This window comes from Artemia sp. Qi Xiang Cuo, chromosome 17 (genome assembly GCF_049724085.1).
Source record: "Artemia sp. Qi Xiang Cuo chromosome 17, ASM4972408v1, whole genome shotgun sequence".
Classification (NCBI taxonomy): Eukaryota; Metazoa; Arthropoda; class Branchiopoda; order Anostraca; family Artemiidae; genus Artemia; species Artemia sp. Qi Xiang Cuo.
This window is the reverse complement of record NC_142810.1, coordinates 23,072,457-23,095,209: the sequence shown is the minus strand read 5'-3', so window position 1 is coordinate 23,095,209 and position 22,753 is coordinate 23,072,457. Positions and strand designations below refer to the sequence as shown.

Here is a 22,753-nt window from a genome sequence, read left to right as displayed (position 1 = left end):
AAAAACGTCATTCATGTTTCGTATCATCTTGTATAAGAAGATGAAGTTTTTTTGTCAAAAATTGAGAAGGGGTATAAAAAAGACGAGACTTTTGATGTTGCATTATTGCACTGTCTTAGGAAATACATATAGTGATAAAGTTTGAAAGAAATTAAACCTCCTTAACTGGTCAAAAAACTGCAACAAATTTAACAAAGCTGTGTAACAGATTATATACATGTATAAAAACAAAAAGATGACGACTTAAAAAAAAGAAAAAAAAAGTCATCAAAAGGAGGCTAATAAATTTTTCCCACATGAAAGTGATTTTACTTGCTACTCAAGATGGCGGACGGTGATTATCATAAATTGGGTTCTTGGCTGTGATGATTCCAATGGTGATGTTTTCGTTTTGATATGACACCATTTCTGCGAGGTTTTTCAAAATTTTTGTAATTTCAAAATTCCTGTAAATGCGTTTTCCCAATGAACTTTTACTAAAAGGTTAATCGGAATCATTGATATGATTCCGGTTTAAAGGGAATTCTTCCTCATTTGGCTTTTTCTTTCGAAAACACATTTTTAAATCTCCTGTTACTACGGGCTACAATTTGTTCTTTACTAGTCTACGGCAGATGGTGTAACCAAGATGACGATTCATGAACACGAAACTCACAACAGCATTCACTTCATATTGTACGGTATTGTACGGTTACATTACCCTTTTGTTCAAATATATTTAATGGCCATTTTTTTTTTACGATGTGAGCTCAAGACCTCATTGATAGTGGTTTTAGGCTTAAAAATGATTGGTTATCTTAGAGTTTTGCATTCCCGTGTATTTTTACATTTTCTAAAGCATTTAAATACTGGAAAATAAAGTTTTTGTGAAAAATTTAATCTAATCACTTATGTCTTTTAAGAAAGGCATTAGCACTTTTAGTTTCCAGTTGAATGAACAGTTTTCGAAGTTTCTACGATCTTTATATAGTTGGAATTTTCGTTGTATATACTGTATAGGATTAGACCTACATATAAGGTTATTCAAGGTTTAAAACGCACAGTGGCGTCATTCTTTACTATATCCTTCTTTAATATGTATCCCAACCTGGGCAGGTGACTAAAATGAATATTTATTGGGAAAGGAATATTCAACCTGGCAAAGGTGACTAAATTGACTCTTCGAATCTTTAAAAAAACTTTTAAATGTCCGGAGGGTCTGGCCACTTTTTCAATGCAAGGCATGTGAACTAAAAGCTAATAAGAATGTAAATAAATATCAATTCTTTAATAATTAACTATATCTCAATTTTTAGGTACAGGTGAAAAACCGATTGAGAAATCAGAAAATGCCACTAACCAATCAAAATCGGGCCTAATTCTACATTAGACAAATAATGAAATTGGTACAGATTCGGCAATAATTCTAATTTATTTGTTTTATATTATTTTTGTGAAAAACAAAAAGATTAAATTTTTCCATAATTATTTTATCGTTTTTTTTTGTATTAACTTCATATTAATGCTTTGTTAAATTTCCAAACCAATTATAAACACTGTTTCACCAACCTTAGAAATGGTTTCAAATTCCAAGTATAGGCCTCTAGATATAGCCTAGAATCTTAGATAGCAAGAACATTAATTGACTTTTCGCACTATTGTCCAGAATCTCTGCTGCGATCTATACCTTTATGCGGTCAGGTAAATTACATGGGACAGAGGGAGTCTTGTCAATTGTTAATCTTTCGATTCAAAATGGCAAGGCCTTAAGAAGAATTTTTAAATTAACGGTAATTTCCCATTATACAAGGCAACCAGTCACGAAAAACCCTTTTTTGACGGGTTAATTAAAGACACCGCTTCAGAGTAATACAATCCATAGCGTGGTTTTCATTGCGTATACGATATTGAAACTGTTGTTTTTTGGGGGTTGGGGGGGGGATTCCTAGGTTAGGTTACGGATTTAATATATGCAATGCTTTACCCCAAAAATCATCATTCGAAAATCTACAATGCTTGCGATAAATTTCCAAAACCAGGTGTAACTTATTTTTGTGTTACAGCGTGGATATTGAAGTCTCAAATACACATTTCTTTAAAATTTAAGCAGAAGTGACAAAACATAAACTTTCTATATATGCATTGTTTGAAAACCAAATTTGCAAATATTTATTCCAGGACCTTTAAAGTACGAGCATTAAATTGTATAAAGTTCCCGAAAAATTTTTCCAGATTTATGGGGCTGAACAGTTTGAGCGATTCCGCTTGAGATCTTTTCAGACTCTTTTGGAGAAATGCTGGAGCATATTTGGTAATTCTAATAGGCACACCCGTTTTCTATTTCATATCCTTAAGAGATTTGAGAAATTTGTAAATACTTTAACTTTTTCATAACGACATGAACATCGAAAATAAAAAATCTAAAGTTAGATTACAGAAAAGTCCTGTGGTGACGCAGTGCGGGCGGTTAATCTCTGCTCGGTATTACTGGAGTTCATACCAGGGTTCCCACCCCTTTTGATTTATCACTATTTCTAGTGATTTGTTATATTGCCTAAACAAAAATATCGCTAAATTAGCACAAAAATCACTAGATTATTGATGAAAATCACCAAAAAAGAAACTAAAACACGGAATTACTTCACTATAAAGACAGAAGAATGAAGACAAGCAAATACAAAGATCTAAGTTTTAATCTAACATAGCCAAACTTTATTTATTCCAATCTTCTTGTAGATATGCTTGGTAGCATAATGTAGGATCTATGTTGTTAATTAAATAAAAAAAACTAGTTTTTTTTAACTGAAAGTAAGGAGTACATTAACACTTAAAACGCACAGAAGTCATTCCTTGCTTTTAATGCTAAATTTTCTTATAACTTTTATACAAAACTTCTTATTGTTCTAATTAAACGAGCACCGTGTTTCAGGAGTCGTTCTTAAGCAATTGGGACAGAATTCAAACTTTAGCGTAAAGAGCGAGGTGTTACGGAAGAGCAACTCCCCTCATATACATAATAATATCTGTTCATTTTTTAAGCGTTAATGGTGCTCCTCACTTTCAGTTGAAAAAATTTGTTTTTTAATTTCTGATTGTTTTTTAAATAATACCAGGATATCTGGCTACACCTCCACTGATCAATCCCTACTTGTCATGGATTTATTCTCTAGATAATTTAATCCTGGTGAAAATTTATCCCGGACAATTACCCTTAACATCTCCCCGCATAAAATTGAGTCGGCAAAGAGAAAGACATAAGACGAGTTCTGTACAGGAATTCTGGCAAACTCCCCCAGTGTATAATTTACCCTAAAAAATTCACCCCCTGGAAAGTTCCATCCCCACTAAAAATTATCCCCTAAAAAATTCACCCCCTGGAAACTTCCATCCCCACTGAAAATTATCCCCATGGAAAATCCCACTAGCCGAAATTTCACCCCCTCCCCCTACCCGAAAAATGTATGCTTGCTTCCCAATAACAAATACTACGCGTAAATAATAGGCAAATTTTTTAACTCAAACACCTTTCCCCAGGGGATGTAAGGAGTCATGATATTTCCAAAAACATAGTTATTCGGCCTTTCAACTATGCTGAGCAAAATGGACTATCTAAAAATTTTGATCCGACGATTTTGAGGAAAAAAGGGCGTGGGAGGGGGCCTAGTTGGTCTCAATTTTTGGTCCCTAAAATAGGCACTTAAACTTTTGATTTCCGTTCGAATCAGCCCTCTCCCTATATTCTGGGACCACTGGGTCAATACTATCACCCCTGAATAATATATATATATATATATATATATATATATATATATATATATATATATATATATATATATATATATATATATATATATATATATATATATATATATATATATATATATATATTTCCTCAATTTTTTGTGCTTATGAGGGAAATATAATAATAATCATAATAACAATAATGGTAACATTTATAATAGTAATAATAAAAGTAGTAGTAATAATAATAATAAAATTATTATCACAATAATAGTTATAGCAATAATAATAACATGGAGAGGAACATCGCCAAATATAGATTTGTGCAAGAAATGAAAAAATCAAATAATTATTATCTTCATCTAATTCATTTATCTATTATCATATTATCTTCTATTATCATCTAATTCATAATTATCATCTTATATATCTATTCATAATTATCATATAATTCATATAGCATAATTATAATTCATAATTATCATCTAATTATATATCTATTATCATCTAATTCATAATCATATTATCTTCAATGCATTTTATGTGTATAAAAGTTGCTGCATTAATTGACAATATCTTCTGTCAATCCGAATAAAATTGATTTCTCTTTTGAATGACCTCAAATTGGACTCAATTCAACACAATCTTTAATATTGTAAATCAAAATACCATATTTAGGATTTTCCAGTGTCATAAGAAGGTACGTTTTTCAATACAGATTTGTAAGCACTTATAATCTATCGAGGACTTTTAACCTACCCTGCACTGCAAGAATGGGAAGAACTTATCACTTATTGCTGTCGATGTCTTTACATTACCAGGCCGAGTTTTAATTCTTCTAGTTCAGAACTCCGAGTACGAGTAAGTTATAGAAGTGGAACCTACCACTTGTGTCAACAAAAAAGAAATACTAACACAATTTGGCATGTCTTGACATTTTTAAAGCTTCTTGATTGCGTATTCTCAGTAAAGGAGATCATACACTTATTGGTACTCTAAATTTGTCAGTTACGCCAATTACGCTGCTTTTGCTTTTTATTACATTGAAAAATTGCCAAGAAATACCAAGCGCTAGATGGTGCTAGTAATTTTTAGACACAAGCGCCAGTTCCGACTCTTAGAAGACACCTATACTCCTTGGTTCCGAATGCATTGATCAAATCTAATCTTAGAATATTATCATCTAGAAGTTTACCGTTTTCAGTGTGTTTATTTTTTATTTATTTAGAAATCACACATGCAAAGCTGAACACAGAGAAAGAGCCTCAAAAATGAAACAAATAGTAGAAGAAATAGAGTAAAAAAGTCCTAAAAGCAAGAAAACTGACTATTAAATGAATATTAGAATAAAATTGATATGCTCATAAATATAATTACTTTCTCATCTATATTTGATTAAAGGTCCAGAGCTGTATATGGAAGTTCAGAAAGGTCAAGGACCCAGAGGTGTGCCGTTGCAAGGTCCAGTCTACCTTGGAGACCCTTTGACCCTACTTTTCACTGTACATGATGAGAGCTTCGAGTTTGACACCAACGTTTTAAATTGTTGGGCGTCCGACGGAAATGCTGGTGGATATAACTATGGTGCCGTCAGATACGGAGTACCGCGAATGCATGTCATTGAAAGAAGTTGCTCTCAAAAGCCGAAAGTTTTTTCAAACTTTCAGAAAGAAAATACATACTTTCCAGGTAGTTTTAAAGACCTATTTGATATCGTGTTTAGTGTAAACAAGAAATGAGAAACCAAAAATCAAATAAATGAATATTTTAATATAGTAAAATATATTTTACTTCGTTGTTAATTTGCATATTTTGTAAGTTGACTGTGGCTTTTCTAAAACACAAGTGCGACGCATCCTTTTCCGTCTTAAGTATAAAAAATGCATTGAAGTCAATTTTTATTCTTGCAAAGTACTTTGAAATCGCTGAAGCAGCGCAAGGAAGAAAACGACATCTAAGAATTAAAACTTGATTTACGATAATTCCCTATAATCATGCGTATTTTTCTTAGTTAATCAAGAAATCGCATTTAAGGAAGTCAATTGTGAATGAATTACAAATATGGTTTATGATTACATGTTACTCTGAGTTATTAGTTCGATTGTGCTACTTACTTGCAATAAATAAAAAAAACATTTTTTATTAACTGAAAGTAAGGAGCGACATTAAAACTTAAAACGAACAGAAATTATTCCGTATATGAATAGGGCTGTCCCTTCCTCAATGCCTCGCTCTTTACGCTAAAGTTTTTTATTGTTTTAAAAAATAAAGTTGTGAGACAGAGTCAAACTTTAGTGTAAAGAGCGAGGCGTTAAGGACGGGACAGCCCCTTTCGTATGCGGAATTATTTCTGTTCGTTTTAAGTTTTAATGTCGCTTCTTACTTTCAGTTAAAAAAAACTTATTGTTTTATTTAATTTCTGAACTTTTTTGAATTAATACAATTTTTGATTGTGGCTCACCGTAAATGAACAGTTAAAACGAAATTTGCATATTGATTTTACTTTTTATTTTTTGGTTAAATGGCTTTCTCGAAAGCTGTTTAATTTTATTTACGAACGTTTTATTAGTAATAAATATACGTAACTTACGAATTAACTTACGTAACGAACTTCTATATTCATATATTTTTAATACGTACATTAGGGGGTTCGCCCCCTAGTCCGAACCTCGCTCTTTACTCTAAAGTTCCAATTTTGTTCCGATACTTTAAGAATGACCCTTAATCACAAAGGCCGCTAATTAGAATAAATAGCTCTTATGAAAGTACTAAAAAAAACTTTAGCGTAAAGAGCGAGGTATTGACTAGGGGGCAAACCCAATCATATAATTAATAATTTCTGTTCGTTTTAAGTTTTGAAGTGCTCCTTACTTTCAGTTGAAAAACTTGTCTTTTTATTGAATTTCTGATCGTTTTTTAAATAATGCTGGGAAATCCGGTGCCCCCTTCATAACAATGTCCCTTCCCCCATGAAAAATTCCTCAATGTAAAGATCCTCCCAAGTAACCCCCGACCCCCCCCCCCACTACCAGAAAAAATATCCCCTGAAAATGTCTGTATGCTTCCCAATAACCAATACTATATGTAAACATGAGGCAAAGTTCATAACTTGCAGCCCAACCTCTAGGGAGTGTGGGGACTGGGATTAAGTCATCCTCAAAGACATAGTTATTGTATTTTTCGACCATGCTGAACAAAATGGCTATCTCAAAATTTTGATCGGGTGACTTTGGGAAAAAATGACTGTGGGAGGGGGCCTAGTTGCCCTCCAATTTTTTGGTCATTTAAAAAGGGCACCAGAACTTTTAATTTCCGTTTGAATGAGCCCTCCCGCGATATTCTTGGACCACTGGGTCGATACGATCACCCCTGGGTGGAAAAAAATAAATAGATAAACACACATCCTTGAAAAAATACAAAATCTTCTGGTAAAAAAATACAAAATTCCACATTTTTGCAGTCAGGAGCTTGAAACCTTTACATTTGGGTTCTCTAATACGCTGAATCTGATGGTGTTATTTTCATTAAGCTTTTATGACTGTTAGGGGGTGTTTCCGCCTTTTTTCGAAAAGTAGGCAAATTTTTCTCACGTAACTTTTGATGGGTAGGACTAAACTTGATGAAACTTATAGATAGATAGATAGATAGATAGATATTTATTGCAACAAAAGCCTTTTCGGGCCATGGCAAAATAACAAAAAAAAAAAAAAAAAAAAAAAAAAAAAACAAACATTAAATTACACACAATTCATCAAAAAAGTTTCTCTATGTGCCATACCCACTCTTACAAATTTACCCAACCTTCTAAAATCATCAAAATTTCTACTTTTCAAAATTTTTTCAAACCAATCCACCCCTCCAAAATCTGTTGAAAACACTTCCCTCCTCAAATTTCTTAACTCCTGGCATGTACCCATAAAATGAATAAGATCTTCCTCCTCTCCACCCATAGGACACTGGTAAGGACCATTTTTAATCCTATAATTCCCAATATAATTCCTCCTTTCTCCAATACCCAAAAAATTACCACGAACTGAAATTACCCATCTTAAATCCTCACTACTCATCCCCGCTTTAAAGTAAACTTCCTCCCCCCAAACCTCCTATACCAGCTCATACAGCCCCAGGGACGCCGAGGATGATTTCTGATTCTGCCACCATTGAATTTCCTGCTCTATTAGTCTATCCTTTACTTTTTTTGCAACTAGCCCCACTTCCACACCTAGCCCCTTCCCCTCATTCCAATACTCACTAAAACCACATCTATCAATAGTCTCATTAACCCGATTTGGCCAAGAACTTTTCGTGCCATCTACTAGCATCTCCTCATATGCATTCTTTACTAGCCTCCTACTAGGCAGATTTATAATCCTTTCCCAATAATTTACTATCCGCACTAACCTTCCCACCCTTAATGATAACAAACCTAAATCACCTTTTAATACTACATGATTAAACTTATCACTAACCCCCATTAACCGCTTAAAATACATCAAAATAATACTTAAAATACAATCATTAAAATACATATATACTTGAAATCATCATAAAATTTTGATTCTGTTGATGTATCTATTGGTATCAAAATTCCGTTTTTTAGAGTTTCAGTTACTACTGAGCCGGGTCGCTCCTTACTTACAGTTCATTACCACGGACTGTTTGATATTTTGGCGATAAAAGTTAAAAAGTCTATCCCAGTGGACAGGACTTCTGTTGACTGACATTTTAATAAAGTAGTTTATCGTATCCAGATAGAACCTGTATTATTATAAAAGCAATTATTGATAATTAGAAAGCGTTACTTCTTTTCTTGTATAACATTGACTAATCCTCTGCAGTACTACTATCACTAAGTTCCTTTCAATCATCTTTATTTGGCATAGCATAGCTCCTAACTATGCTTTTAGAATTGATCGGATTCGAGAAATTTGCCTTTAGATTTAATTAAGTTTTAAAAAGAAGGGTTTAGAAAGAGCTATTTGAAACTTAATGCAGCTATTTTCGCCCAAATTTAGTCTTAACGGGTTTTTGAGGTCAGTAGTTACGTGTGAGGGTATGATTGTAATCTGAGCTTCGTAAAACAACGCAATATGTCGCAAGATGGTTTACATTATCTACTAAAGTTCGGATTTATAATCTTCTTCATTAGAGATATTAGTTAATATATAGATGTTAAAGCACAATATATAAACTGAAAAAGAGATAGAAACTAAATTAAAAGAAAGGTTCTGCTACAAACGTAAAGCGAACCAATAAGCTTTGCTTGTAATGGACCACAAGAAAAAGGAAAATAAAAATAAAATAAAACACTTTTATAAAACACATACAATGAAAAAACGCTAGAAAAGACAAGGACATTTAACAGATAAGATATTTAACAGATAGGAGATTTATAAGGATATTTAATATATAACTGAAAATGATTTTAAAAGAAGAGAAGAGAGACATATAAATTAGGATAGAATTGAAAAAAAGAGAGAGAAAAATTACTAAACTGGAAAGACCCGACGAGAAACTGCCTTTGCAGAAAAAAATAGAGGGACATCAGGAGGTATGGAGTTCCACAATAGAATTGACTCATAAACAGGAGACCTCTGAGCTCCTGTTGATGATTGTTTAGGTAAAATAAATGTACGAGACGAACTAGGTAAAGAAGAAGATTATCTACCTGAGCATGTCCGTGAAAAAAACTGCTGCAGAGGCGGTGGAAATGTACCTAGAAAAGCAGAATGCGCTAAGAAAAAGATTACTTTTACCCACAATACGATCCAGCAGAGCTATTCCAGTATCATTACAAAGGTCAGAGGAAGGATTAGAGAAGAAAAGAACCCTATTTTGGGTTCTTTGAAGTAAGCAGAGAAGAGATTTGTTAGTACTATCCCAGGCAGATCAGCAATAAGAGAGGTGAGGAAAAATAAAAGAATAATAAAGAGAAAGCATAACATCTGTGGGAAGAAATGAGTTAAACTGGTGCAACATTGAAGACTGGTGGAGGATAAGGGAAGGGGTGTGAGTTAAATGTGGTTTAAAAGAAAGAAAACAGTCAATATAGTCACCAAGAAATTTTGCCATAGTAGCTTGTGGTATAATATAGTTCCCATAAGTCAGGATGATTCACTCCTGTACGTCTCTCAAACGATAAAGGGTCCGGAAATGTACAATGGCACTCTTCCGGCTGTTGAGAGCCCTAACACTTGACCATCAGCAATCCTTCACGTTATCAAAAAGACCTTGAGCTACGGAAGTGGCAGATGACAGGTCCACTGCAGCAATGAAAAAGTTACAGTCATCAACAAAAAGAACAGGGCGAACATAGGGATAATGAGCATGGACAAGATCTTTAATGTAAATAAAAAGCAAAATTGGTCCAAGGACAGAGCTCTGTGGGACACTTTTGTATATAGGCAAAGTAGAGGAAGAAGTACCATTAACTGAAACATACTGAGATCTCCTTGAAAGGGATGACCTTAACCATTCTAGTGGGATTCTATGTACTCCAAATAAAGATAGTTTAGACAAAAGAACAGAGTGGTCGACCATATCAAATGCCTTTGAAAAGTCAAGAAATAGACCAAAAACACACAAGCCCTTGTCCAGATTAACACACACAAACTCTGTTGCATCTGAAAGTGCAGTCATGACTCGTCCATAATTAGTTTGAATGATCCACGTTTCAATTACAAGAAAACAAATTGGAACGTATTTAGAAAACATAATTTTAAATAACATCGACAACATATTTGCCATGCTTTCGGAAAATGAACAAGAGATTGACAGTTTTGTTGAAAGCCTTAAAAATATCATACAAATCGGAATTAATATTGCAACACCTGAGAAAAAAAAACATCACTCTCAACAAGTATGCAAGATGGGGGACCCCAGAATTGACTGAACTAAGGCGTAATTATAGAAAAGTATTTAAAAAAATTTAAATTCACTCAACTGATGAAAATTATCTTTCTATGAAAATGAAAAAGACTGTATTCAAATGAAATTAAAAATTCAAAACTTGATGATTGGAAGAAATTTTGTACAAATAAAGGTAGCTTGGATCCCTGGAGTACACTACACAAAATATGCACTAACCGCCCCTCTATAGTATCTCCGATTCATATTGTAAAAGATAATAGACCCGTTCTTTTGCACTAAGATCTTACATCTAAGATCTCACATCTTTCTGCAAAGATTTCCGTTCTTTTAACTCATCTTTGTTCTAAGATCTTACAGCTCACTGACGTTAGCAAAAATCGTGAAAGCCGCCATCTTTCTGCTATATAGAACAATGACGAGAGAGCTTTGATGTTATACTCATTATTGTTCTTAGACCGCTGATCAGACCAGAGTGATGGAAGAAGTTTTAAAAATAACGCCATAAGACGTACGATCTTCGTTCTAAGATTTCACTTTTAAGCGTTCTTTGTCAAAACCTGTAAGATCTTAGCACAAAGATGAGTAAAATAACGGCCCTAATGGCGTGTTCGCAGAATCGTACCAGGAAGCTGGGGAGGTATTCTTTGATAAATGGTTTCCCCTCGATGGCCACTCAACGGAAACTTCTTATCACCGCCAGATTCGAAGTCAAGTTGAATATGTATTTGATAATAACCAAGATAAACTGTCACCAATAACAACTGATTCATTACAAGATGCTATTAATTCTCTAAAACCGTTGAAAGCTCCTGGCTTAGATGGTATTGTCAATATAGTTATTAAAAAAAAAAATTCACGTCTTGACTTCCACTTTACTTAAAATATATAATGCATGTTTGAATATAAAGTATTTTCCAAGGGATTGGAAAAATGCTAAAATTATAGTAATTCCTAAACGAGGGAGAATTAATGACGGTTTACCTTTTCTTCTGGTATCAAGCTGGCATCAGCTTGATACCAGTTTTTGGCAAAATATTCGAAAGAATTCTATCATATATTTTGAATGATTTAAGTGTTAATAAGGACTGGATTTCTAAAAACCAGTTTGGATTTGTTAAAGGTAAATCAACAGTAGATACTCTGAATAAGCTCGTCACAACAGTGGAAGAAAATAATAAGTTGAAGAAATTTACACTTTGCCTTCTCTTTGATATCAAAGGTGCCTTCGACAATGCATGCCCCCCCCCCCCGGGATTTTAACGAAGTTATTAGATTTAGGTTGCCCACTCCTCTATTTATGTTGACTTAAAGTTATCTATCAGATCGATCAGTTATTTATGGTGATAAATCTGATAATATAACTCGTATCCTTCAAAAACTGTGCCCATAAGCAAGCATACTCTCTCCGTTTTTATGGTCTATTAATGTGGACGATTTGCTTCGTTCAGAGTTACCAACAGGCTGTACAATACAAGCGTATGCTGATGATATCTATATAACAATATCTTCTAAAGATGCCAATTTTCTAGATCATACAGAAAAAAGGTATCTACACTATTAGAAAAATTGGCAGATGAAAATAAATTAAATTTCGATGTTAATAAATGTGAAGCTATCATCTTTATGAAGAAAAGAGAAATTCCACAGATTTATCTTCGGTTTTAAGCCATAGAATACCAATAAGTGATAGAGTAAGATACTTGAGCTTAATTCTGGATAGAAAATTACCTTGGAATGATCATGTTGAATGTAAAAAAGTCACCAGACAATATTCAACAAAATTGTTATGTGCCGCCAGAACCACTTGGGGTCTTAAGCCATTTGCCCTAAGAAAGTTATATAAAGCTGCTATTGAATCCACCATTTTATATGCAATACCCGTATGGCTGTCAGCGCTGAATGAAAAGAAAATTGTGAAAAAGTTAGTTTCTGTCCAAAGAATTTCTATGGTTTTAATTTCCAAAGCTTTTTTATCCGCTAATACTGAGACAAATAACGGCTTTAGTGGGATGCCTTCCCATCGATTTTTGAGCCAAAAAGATATCTCTCACCAGATATCTAAAGAGAGGAAGGCCTGATTATTGGCCACCCCTGAATAATTTGAATAATCATAATTTAAATGAACATACACATTTTACGGACTCACAAGTAAATTATGTATTTGGTAATTCCCTTTCTACTTATAATAATATTAATGAAATTCAGAAAACCTTACGCAAAAACCTATACATGAAATGGTATGAGTTATTCTGCCAAGCTTATTCTGTTAAGCTCTGGACCCTTCAGTTATTTACTGATCATACTGACCTTCTTCAAGTCACAAAAATGACTCCTAATTATAAACTGACACAAATTGTAACTGGTCACTGTAAATGAAATTCATTTTTATGTAGAATTAATAAAAGTGACTGTGGTGACGAAGAGACTTTATATCATTATCTTTTTGAGTGTAAAGTTTTTGAAAATGAAAGAACTAAAATGCAATTTAAGTTACAAGGGTCGTCTTACCCTTATACTTTTAATAATAATATTATCTGGTTTATTAAAGAGGCTCGGTATGCCGTTTTGGAAGATTTGATCCGAACAAAGAGACTGGATATTGTATAAGTTTTTTTCTCTCTTTTTTTTCTTCTTCTTCTTCCTTCTCCCCTTCATTTACTTACTATTAAGTATTAATAAATGTTGTCTACTTATTGTTTTTTTGTGGTGTTTAGTATTTCGTTTGTGTTTTTCAGTTTCTGATATTTTATGCTGTATTTTGTAGCCTAGATAGTGAAATACTCTCTACGCAAGGCCATACCCAGGATTTTTTTCGGAGGGGGTTTTACTCGAAGATTTTTTTTCGGACGGGGGGGGGGGTACAATTAAAACCTCAAAAAACCTATACAAAATTTGTTTATATCAATTTTTGCTACGTTTTTACGAGTCAAACAAACATTTGGGGGGGGGCGGGTCAAACCGCCCTAACCCCCCCCCCCCTGGGTACGGCCTTGTCTGTATGGTTTTCATCACTGAATAAAATCATTCATTCAAACAAAACACATTAAAGCTAGTATTTAAAGAGAGTAAGGGCAAATTTTTATCACAGTATTCAATAATAGTGTGATAACTTTAAATAAAATCAGCCATATATTCAAGGAGAGGGTCAAATGTGTGTGCCTCTTGTTTATCAGCACTGCTTAATTAATCAAAGATAACTGAATTGAGAATAGGAGAATTAAAAAGGAAGTAGAGATCGCCCAGATTTATCACACATAACAAATGCGGACAATATCTTTACAAATGAACACAATATCCATACAAGCAGGCTGAAGTAGCAAAGGGTGGATTGAAACAATAAAGGCAAAATGTATAGGTAAAAAAAGGAAAAAACATCTGCACGTACAAAGAGCAATAACAAACTACAATGTTCAAGGAAAAAATAATAACAAACAAATACAAGGGCAGAAGAAAAAACAAAATAAAGAAAAAGCAAAACAAAAGAGAAGCAACCAGATTAAAGAGGTATCAATGGTTTATGCAATCAACTTAAATGATAAGTGTAAAACAACATAGATGCTAGCATAAGAAAAACCATTAAAGCATACAATAATAAAATAGAGCAAAAAAATGGTTTATTTCAGTCCTGGGAGGGGCTTGGATGGGCTGTAGTTGACTGATGGAGAGCCACGTGGCCTCTATGGCAGCCCCAATGCAAAACAAGCTTTAGAAGGCAAATTTCACCATTCTGATTGGTTCTCTCTTAAGTATCTATGACCATTTGTTCAAATTTTGAGGTCAGGAAAAAAATGTCTGAGAGACGCAACTCGTATTACTACTGTGCTGACTAAGACGTTCTCTAGACAAACGAAAATCGTGACTAAATAAATTCCTTTCCAATCTTACAACCTGAGAATAATCAACCGTGGACAGATTTCCACATAAAAATTTTTTAAGAGATTTTGTTACTGAGGAAATAATGTATAGCGTTTGTTTTTTTTCCATAAAAATTTTGTCTAGATTTTTTAAATGAAATGTGTGCGCGAATTGCGCTTCTTTCCGGGTATTTTTGTCTTTATTAACAATACAATTAGCCGAAGATTGGCAAGACACTACCGTAAAATTAAGGGTCTTTTACAATGTGAAGTTCCCGTCAAGCCTTTAAAATATAATTTACATTCCATATATTCCAAAAGTCACAACAAGTTTAAAAAAAAAGTTTGCACACAAAATAAAGCCCCAGTTACTCGCCAAAGAGGGGTTTATCAAATACCATGTGACTGTGGTCATTTTTATGTTGGTAGAACCCATCAAAATTTAGAAAAACGCCTACAACAACACAAAGATGACAACTAAAGCTTCAAATTCTAATAGTACAAATTTTTCCTTTGATTCTGCTTTAAGTAGTCACATATATAATAACCCTAGTCATAAAATGCTTTTTGAAGAAACTTGCCTTATAAGCAATGATTAGGCATAAAACAGGTTGTTTGAGAGGCAATTGAAATTAAAATCAAAATAAATAGTAATATTTCCGTAAATAGAGATTTGGGGGAATACTCGCTTAATGCCCTATACACAAACTTAATTAAAAATGATTTAACTAATTATATTAAAACCAGTAAATAAATCCACTCAACCTGTTACGAATCGACCATCTAGGCTAGCTGCCAAGAAGGCGAGATTAGCTTTATAAGCTTGTCTGTAAGTATTTTTATTCCATTTGAATGAATTGTTCTCTGTCCACTTCGCTTGGTGTACCAGTCCTGGTTGAACTTCCTTGAAGTAATGATATTAGGGCCGTTTAAAATATTAAAAAAAAACTCTTTTCAGATTTAATGATTGAATTTTAAAGTAAGTTTCTTTTATATTGTTTTTTATTCTCTTCGTTTGTTTTGCTGAGGACGGCCCTTGGTTATAGGGTCGAAATATTCATTTAATGTTGCGTTACACTGTCTTGTATAAAAATTTCCCTGTTGTTCTACTTATTGTTTATATATGTATATGTTACGTATATATTATAATGTTATATATATATATATATATATATATATATATATATATATATATATATATATATATATATATATATATATATATATATATATATATATATATATATATATATATATATATATATATATATATATATATATATATATATATATTATATATATATATATATATATATATATATATATATATATATATATAAAAATTATATGTATTTTACATTGTTATCTGTACATTATAATGTGTATTTTTAGGAGCGTTCACTAGCACTCAATGGTGTTACTTTAAAGCATTTCGATTCCCATCGTCACCACGTATCCTTATTAGCTGTGAAGTTGAAGTTTGCTACAGGAAATGTCCTTATGAACAACATACTTGCAGGTTAGTGACATAATTTAATTAATGTTGTTATTTATATATGTATGTGTTTAAACGTGAGTGTCTATGCGTGTTGAACCTGTTTTTATTTATTTCTAATACAATATCTAATTTTGTTTGCTGACATCCAAACTGAGCCTTTTGGAATCATGTAAATTCAGAAGGTGTCTAAAATGTGGTTATTTATTTTTTGTTCGATTGTTAGGTCATTAGTCTTTTAAGCTTTTATTTTTTTTACGCTTTATAATCTTCGTTTTTTTTAACGTAGTTTGATTTCCTGAGTTGAGGACAGACCGTCATGCTGGGCTGTCTGACTGACCGTATCTCTAACAGTAAGCTGTACGAAAAATGTGGTTCAATCCCGCTTTCTAGGGGTATAATGAGAGACAGGTTGAGATGGCTTGGGCACTTTTCAGCGGATTAAGGATAACACATTGCCTAAGATTGTCCTTGTTCGCCAACCATCTAGGGCCAAACCAAAAGCGGATCGTCCCCAAATGGGTTCGTGGGAGGGGGGAGTCTAGAAAAGAACTTTATAAAATGCAATAATAGTTGTTTATATGCATTTTTATTACTTTTCTAATAGTCTGAAAAAAATTAAGGGGGGGGGGGTTAAACTAGGTAATCTCCCCCTTTGATACAACCTTGACTTCAACTAAGTATTTTTGAAGCCTAAAACAGTAGGCGGATGCCGTAAGGAAAGATTTAAGGGGATTTAGAACTTCTTGGGAGGGTGTAAAGAAGGAGGCTTCGAATCAGTTGGGATGGAGGAGGACTGTGCGTAGCTGTATTTACCTCAGGCGGTTTTTTGCTGCAGTGAGTTGCTGGTAGTAGTAGTAGTAGTAGTAGCAGTACAATTACCCTTTTTTTATTTTTTAAATGTTAGAATTTTGATTTTTGTCATGATTATCCATTTTGATCTTTAAAATCATCTGCTTGAAAAAAATATTGTTTACTGCCCTGCGAAAAGTTGTTCGAGCATAAATAACTTCGTAAAAAAAGAACAAAAAGGACAAAGCAAAATTAGGAAATATAATAAGCTTGTAAAATGCATGAAAGGAAAATATAGAAGCAGTGTTGGGGGAAATACATTTAAAATGCAGTTTAATTACAAATGCAAATTACTCCTAACATAAAGTAATTAATTAGTAATTGGAAGTACATTGCCAGGGATGTAATTTGTATTCAATAACACAATGCGTATTTAAGATTCAAATTGCTCTAGTTACAAAATACCTTTTTCTCATAGCGGACCATTTAAGATGAAAATTCTTACAAATTCATTATCAAAGTTGGGAGTTTGCTTTTAACAACAAAAGTTTCTCAAACTTTTTATCTCCAAGCTCACTCTGCTTTGAAGTGAAAACTGAGTCGCAAACGGAAAAAAGACGTTCTACTGATGCAGATGATGATGTGGCAGTATTGACCTGTTTGAAAACTCTTGCAACGTCTGGATGTTTTGTCAAGGACTCAATCGAACAGTTTTATCGTCCATGAACCTCAATAACTGAACTTTCATGTTACAGCCAAAAACCGAACTTTCGAAGGAAAGTTCAGTTTGGCTAGCCGATAAGTACCTTATACGTTGGTACATCTATTAACAAAAGCTTTCTTCGGTTTTGCAATGCAAAGACGGGGTCAAGACACCACAATTCCACCGAAAACAAACGTTTCCACAGCGATCCAGTCTCTCTCCATAACTAATTCAGATCAGTTTCTTTTTTGAACTAAATCCCTTATAATTCCTTAACTCTCAATGAGCGGGGAAGAGGGAGGGACTCTATTTACCAACGTATGAGGTAAGTATCGGCTAGCCAAACTGAACTTTCCTTCGAAAGTTCGGTTTTGGCGTCGCAATTACCTTATACGTTGGTACATCTATTAACGGAAGCTTAGATTCCAACCGATTTGGTGGTGGGTTCATAATTCAACTAATATAAAATATTAGTTTCAAACTCAAATATTCAAATGTATAAACTATAAAACTGTCTGAACCGTAACAAAATGTAGAGCATCGGTTTGATCTTCTATTTCATGAAGATAGTGTTGTCTGGGAGAAGACTCCGAAGACCAGCCAGCAGTACTTATTATATCAGCAAGCGGTACTGATTTTGATAGCGCCTATAACGTCGTCATGGATATTGTGTCAGATGCTTTTCTTTTTCTACATTCTTCTTTTGCTGCCTGCTATGCCATAGTTATGGCCTGCTTTATCCCAGAAGAAATGGTTCCAGCTGCCACCTCTCGTGGTGCTTTTTTAGAAAAAGGAATGAATAACCTTTTTCTCCCTTTTCTGACCGCCACGTTAGCTGTTTGCTGTGCGTAGGCCGATAGTATTCTCACTGGACACAACGCTGGATCTACATCTAGCGCGGGAAGATGAATAGGAGAAGGTATCTCATGAGGCTTCATGGTTTCGGGTCTAAACTAAGGGAGAAACCTGACAGTTACTGAATTATTCGAAAATTATGCTGTACTGAAAGACAAGGCATGTTCTTCACTCCTTCGACGACCAGATGCAATGGTAGTAATGAATACCGTCTTAAGAGTAATATCCTTCATACGAGTTTGTGGAATATCAATATTCCACAAGTCAAGAAATCGTGAAGTTCTAAATACCTTAGAACAAGGCCCCGACCCCAGGCAGGAATATCATGTTTTGTCCGCGGTGACTCGTGCCAAAATTCTTTACTATTTTCGTCAAATAAGTATCTTTGCTGATATCTGTTCCTGTAGCTAGAGCGAACGTTCCGCATCTTGCTGCTTTACAACCTTCTATCGTTGATGGTGCGAGGTTTCAACCAGTCTTTAGATATATCATGAATTCCGCAACTTTCTGAGTACTGGTTGCGAGAGGATTAATCTTCCTTTCACTGCACCAACCTACGAACACTTGCCATTTTTCATTGAACAATTCAATGGTAGATCGTCTCTAAACCGGGCAATTGCACGGGCTGATTATTTAGAAAAACTCTCTTTTCGAGTCCATGCCCGATATCTTCCAGCTGTGTAAATTTAGATTCCTTAGTGCCGGGTGGTGAAGTCAACCCTGTTGGAGGAGATCTGAATAATCTCCGAGGGGTATAGGCAATTCTACTAGCAGGTTGAGAAGATTCGTGTACCAGGCTTGGCGAGGCCCTCGCGGAGCAATTGGCATTATTTCGGGAGTTCATAGATTTTCGAATTTTCTCCAGAACCTTTGGGATCAGGGCAAATGGAGTGAAGGCATAGCTGTGTTTGTTCGACCAATCGTGGACAAGGGCCTCTGCGCCGATCGCAAGTGAGTCTGGAACTGGTGAGAAATATAAGTGGATCTTCCGGTTCAATCGAGTCACAAATAGATCGACTTCTGGCAGTCCATACTCTTTTGACAGGGCTCCGAGGACACTGTCGTAGAGACTCTATTCCGTGGGCCGACCTTTTTCTTCTCGTGACAGTGTGCTGACTACTAGATTGAGCTATCGAGCGATGTGTCTTGTCTTCAAGTGAACGTTCAGGGTCATCGTAGTCTTGAAGAGCTTTATGGATTCCTCTTCTAGGGAGAAAGAACAGGTTCCACCCCCTTTGTATATGTAATTGAGTACAGTCAAGTTCTCTGTCGCTATTATGACTACCTCGTTTCTTAGCTCCTCTGCGAAGGCTTTGATTGTGTTGGCTACGGCTCTCATCTCGAGGCAATTTATATGAAGAGATTTCTCTTCTGGAGACCAAGTCTCCGAAGTGTCTTGATGTGGGTCCTCTAGATAGCCACCTCGCCCGTAGGTTGAGCTGTCGGTGAATATTGTTTTGGAAACAATAGGGGGTTTCAGAGGAAGGCCTTGACTCAGCCAATCTTTATTCAGCCAGTGTGAAAATGCCTCTTTCATCTCTGTCGTAATTATGATGTTTAAATCTATCTTGCTCCAAAATTTTTCCCACAATCTGAGCATTAGTAACTGACATTTCCTGAGATGTAGTCTGTTGAAAGGAATTGCTCTTGAGCCCACATTGATGAGTCTAATCAGCTTCATCAGTTGCCTTATTGAGGCACGCGATTTTTCCAGAGCCGCCTTGATTGCATGTATCAAGTTCTGAATCTTTTCCGGGGTTTAGGTACACCCTCTATACCTCCTGGTCTAGCAGAAAACCTGAGAAATATGATCCGTTGCATAGGTTGCAATTCTGATTTCTCGCTTGCCTGAACCCGAGTCTGTGCAGGAGAATCATCTGATATCTGGCTCAGCATGAACCCAAGTCAGGGCTGGAAAAATCATAATGGTCTTTACATTGTTCTGTACTAATGACTTTTGGTAATTGTGCAGAATTTAATTGTTCATGTAAGCATGCCATTGGATGGTTTGAAGATGAGTATAGCTCATGATGGCACTTTGAACTGATGTATTTTGTTTTTTAAAGGGAAACCTAACTTCATTCTGTGAGTTAGGTCCTTAAAGTCGGCGAAAACATGAAATACTTTCCAGAGATAATAATTTTCAGTATACTCTAAAAAGAATATTTGAAAGATACTGCTGACACCAATTAACAGAATCCAAGAACTTTATCAGTTCTTGGGATAGCGTGAGGATAGAAGTTCTCTGCCTTTAACATCTTTATGACAGTACCTAACGTGAGATCACTGTATGATAGCATGCTCAGAGTCACTCGTGTAGAAGAATCTAAGGCCAAGAATGACTTACTGTCAACTGATATGAACTTTATGTCCTCTACTTATCCAGTTGATGGTAACAAAATGAACTTTGGGTTATGCGTGGTGCCTGTGAAGCTCAAAAAGTGTCTTGACATTTGTAAGCCCTCGCTCGGTCCGGGATGCCGAAAGGGTCAAAGAAGTACTACGTTTTGAACGATATTTTCATCAATTTTCTAACTATATACTGTTATCCAGCTATCATAGCAAATTTGTAATTGAACGCTGGAAGTAAATGCAACCCTAATCACCAGAAAAACTTACCACATACCAGACCAGACCTATAGGTTAGCGCTGTAGTCGTTACAATATTATGCAATGACGGTACGTACGTCCAAGGCGTCGTGACCTTATATAATGGCGGTCTGTACTTCCAAAGCATTATGAACTTATGTAATGAGGGTCTGCGCTCCCAAGGCGTTATGACCTTATGTAAAGGTGGCCTGTGCACCAAAGGTGTTTTTATATTATGTAATGCCGGTCTGTACGCCCAAGGTGTTATGACCTTATTTAATGACTATCTGTACACCCAAGGTGATTTGACTTTATGCAATGACGTCATGTACACCCAAGGTGTTATGACCCTATGTAATGACGGTCTGTACACCCAAGGTGTTATGCACTTATGTAATGGTAGTCTGTACACCCAATGGTGTTATGACCTTTTGTAATTCCGGTCTGTACGCCCAAGGCGTTATGACCTTATATAATGACGGCCTATATACTCTTTATATAATGAGTAATTTACCATACCATAAATATTGGGTTTAATACACTCAAATGATTAAAATACAAATAATTACAACTAAGACACAAACATTCACTTCTGTAATATTCTGTTTCATGATTTCTGCGTACCATCAGGGTTGCCAGCTGCCAATATCTAAAAAGGGGTAAAACTGAGGAAAAGGGGGAAATTTTACTTGAAGAGTGAAAGTCCGTGCTCTCACTCGGCCCGGTATGTCGATAGGATCAAAGGAATTATCACGTTCTGAGAGCGGCTTATTCTTTGTTGTCGACTGCAGTTCTTCTGAGCGCTGCTTGATGAAGTTTTTCAGCGTTGGGGAGAAAGGTAACGTGATAACCTGTTTTCTCTTGAATGGCTTAGTTGCCAAAACCAGCTCTGCCACCGAGCGAGGCTGTTGGACTGTAATGGTAGGCCTGGGGCAAATGGTTGCACCCAGTACTACGTATACAAGGTCCAGCGACTCTGCCAAAGAGACCACGTCATCTGTTCCGGGATTGGTGCCTAATTTTAACCAACTATAAAATCTATATAATTAGATGCTGGGCCTAATCTGAGCTGCAATCTCCAGACCAACTTATCCCTTGCCAGAAGGCCTATAACGCCGTAGGCGTTATAACCTTGCGTAATGATGGTCTGTACGCCCAAGGCGTTATGACCTTATGTAATGACGGCCTATACGCCCTAGGTGGTATGACCTTATGTAATAACGGCCTGTACGCCCTAGGCATTATGACATTTTGTATTGACGGCGTTTGCGCCCGAGGTGTTATGACTCTGTGCAATTAAGGACTTCATTTCCAACACGTTATAACCTTTTATAATCACGACCTATACGTCCTAGGAGTCACGACCGTATGTAATAATTGACTGTACGCCGTAAACTTTTTTACTTCATGTTATGACGGCCTGTAGGACCTAGGCGTTACGACCTTATGTTATGACGTCTACTCCGCCCTAGGCGTTATGACCTTATGTTATGACGGCTTATACGCCCTAGACGTTATGACCTTATGTAATGAAGGCCTGTATGCCCTAGGTGTTATGACCTTATGTAAAGACGGCCTATACGCCCTAGGCGTTATGACCTTATGTAATAACGGCCTGTACGCCCTAGACGTTATGACCTTATGTAAAGACGGCCTATACGCCCTAGGCGTTATGACCTTATGTAGTAATGGCCTGTACGCCCTAGGCGTTATGACCTTATGTAAAGACGGCCTATACGCCCTAGGCGTTATGACCTTCTGTAATGAAGGCCTATACGTCCTAGGCGTTATGACCTTATTTCATAACGGCCTGTAAGCCCTAGGCTTTATGACCTTATATTATGACGGCTTATACGCCCTAGGCGTTATGACCTT

At 35.4% G+C, this 22,753-nt stretch overlaps 2 protein-coding genes across 3 annotated transcripts in view; one reads left to right on the top strand and one right to left on the bottom strand.

Annotated features, from left to right (window-relative positions):
- The window catches only part of LOC148942009 (uncharacterized), a 90,000-nt gene that overhangs the window by 56,269 nt on the left and 10,978 nt on the right, over positions 1-22,753 (top strand). For both annotated transcript variants that reach the window (XM_089103739.1, XM_089103740.1), the window contains exons 6-7: positions 5,122-5,409; positions 15,837-15,963. In XM_089103739.1, the coding sequence (XP_088959865.1) occupies positions 5,122-5,409; positions 15,837-15,963 (415 nt within the window). The remainder of the gene's footprint in view (positions 1-5,121; positions 5,410-15,836; positions 15,964-22,753) is intronic.
- Positions 1-22,753, bottom strand: part of LOC148942010 (uncharacterized) — a 115,391-nt gene that overhangs the window by 91,845 nt on the left and 793 nt on the right. Inside the window, exon 2 of the mRNA XM_089103204.1 lies at positions 9,389-9,436. Coding sequence (XP_088959330.1) covers positions 9,389-9,436 — 48 coding nt within the window. The remainder of the gene's footprint in view (positions 1-9,388; positions 9,437-22,753) is intronic.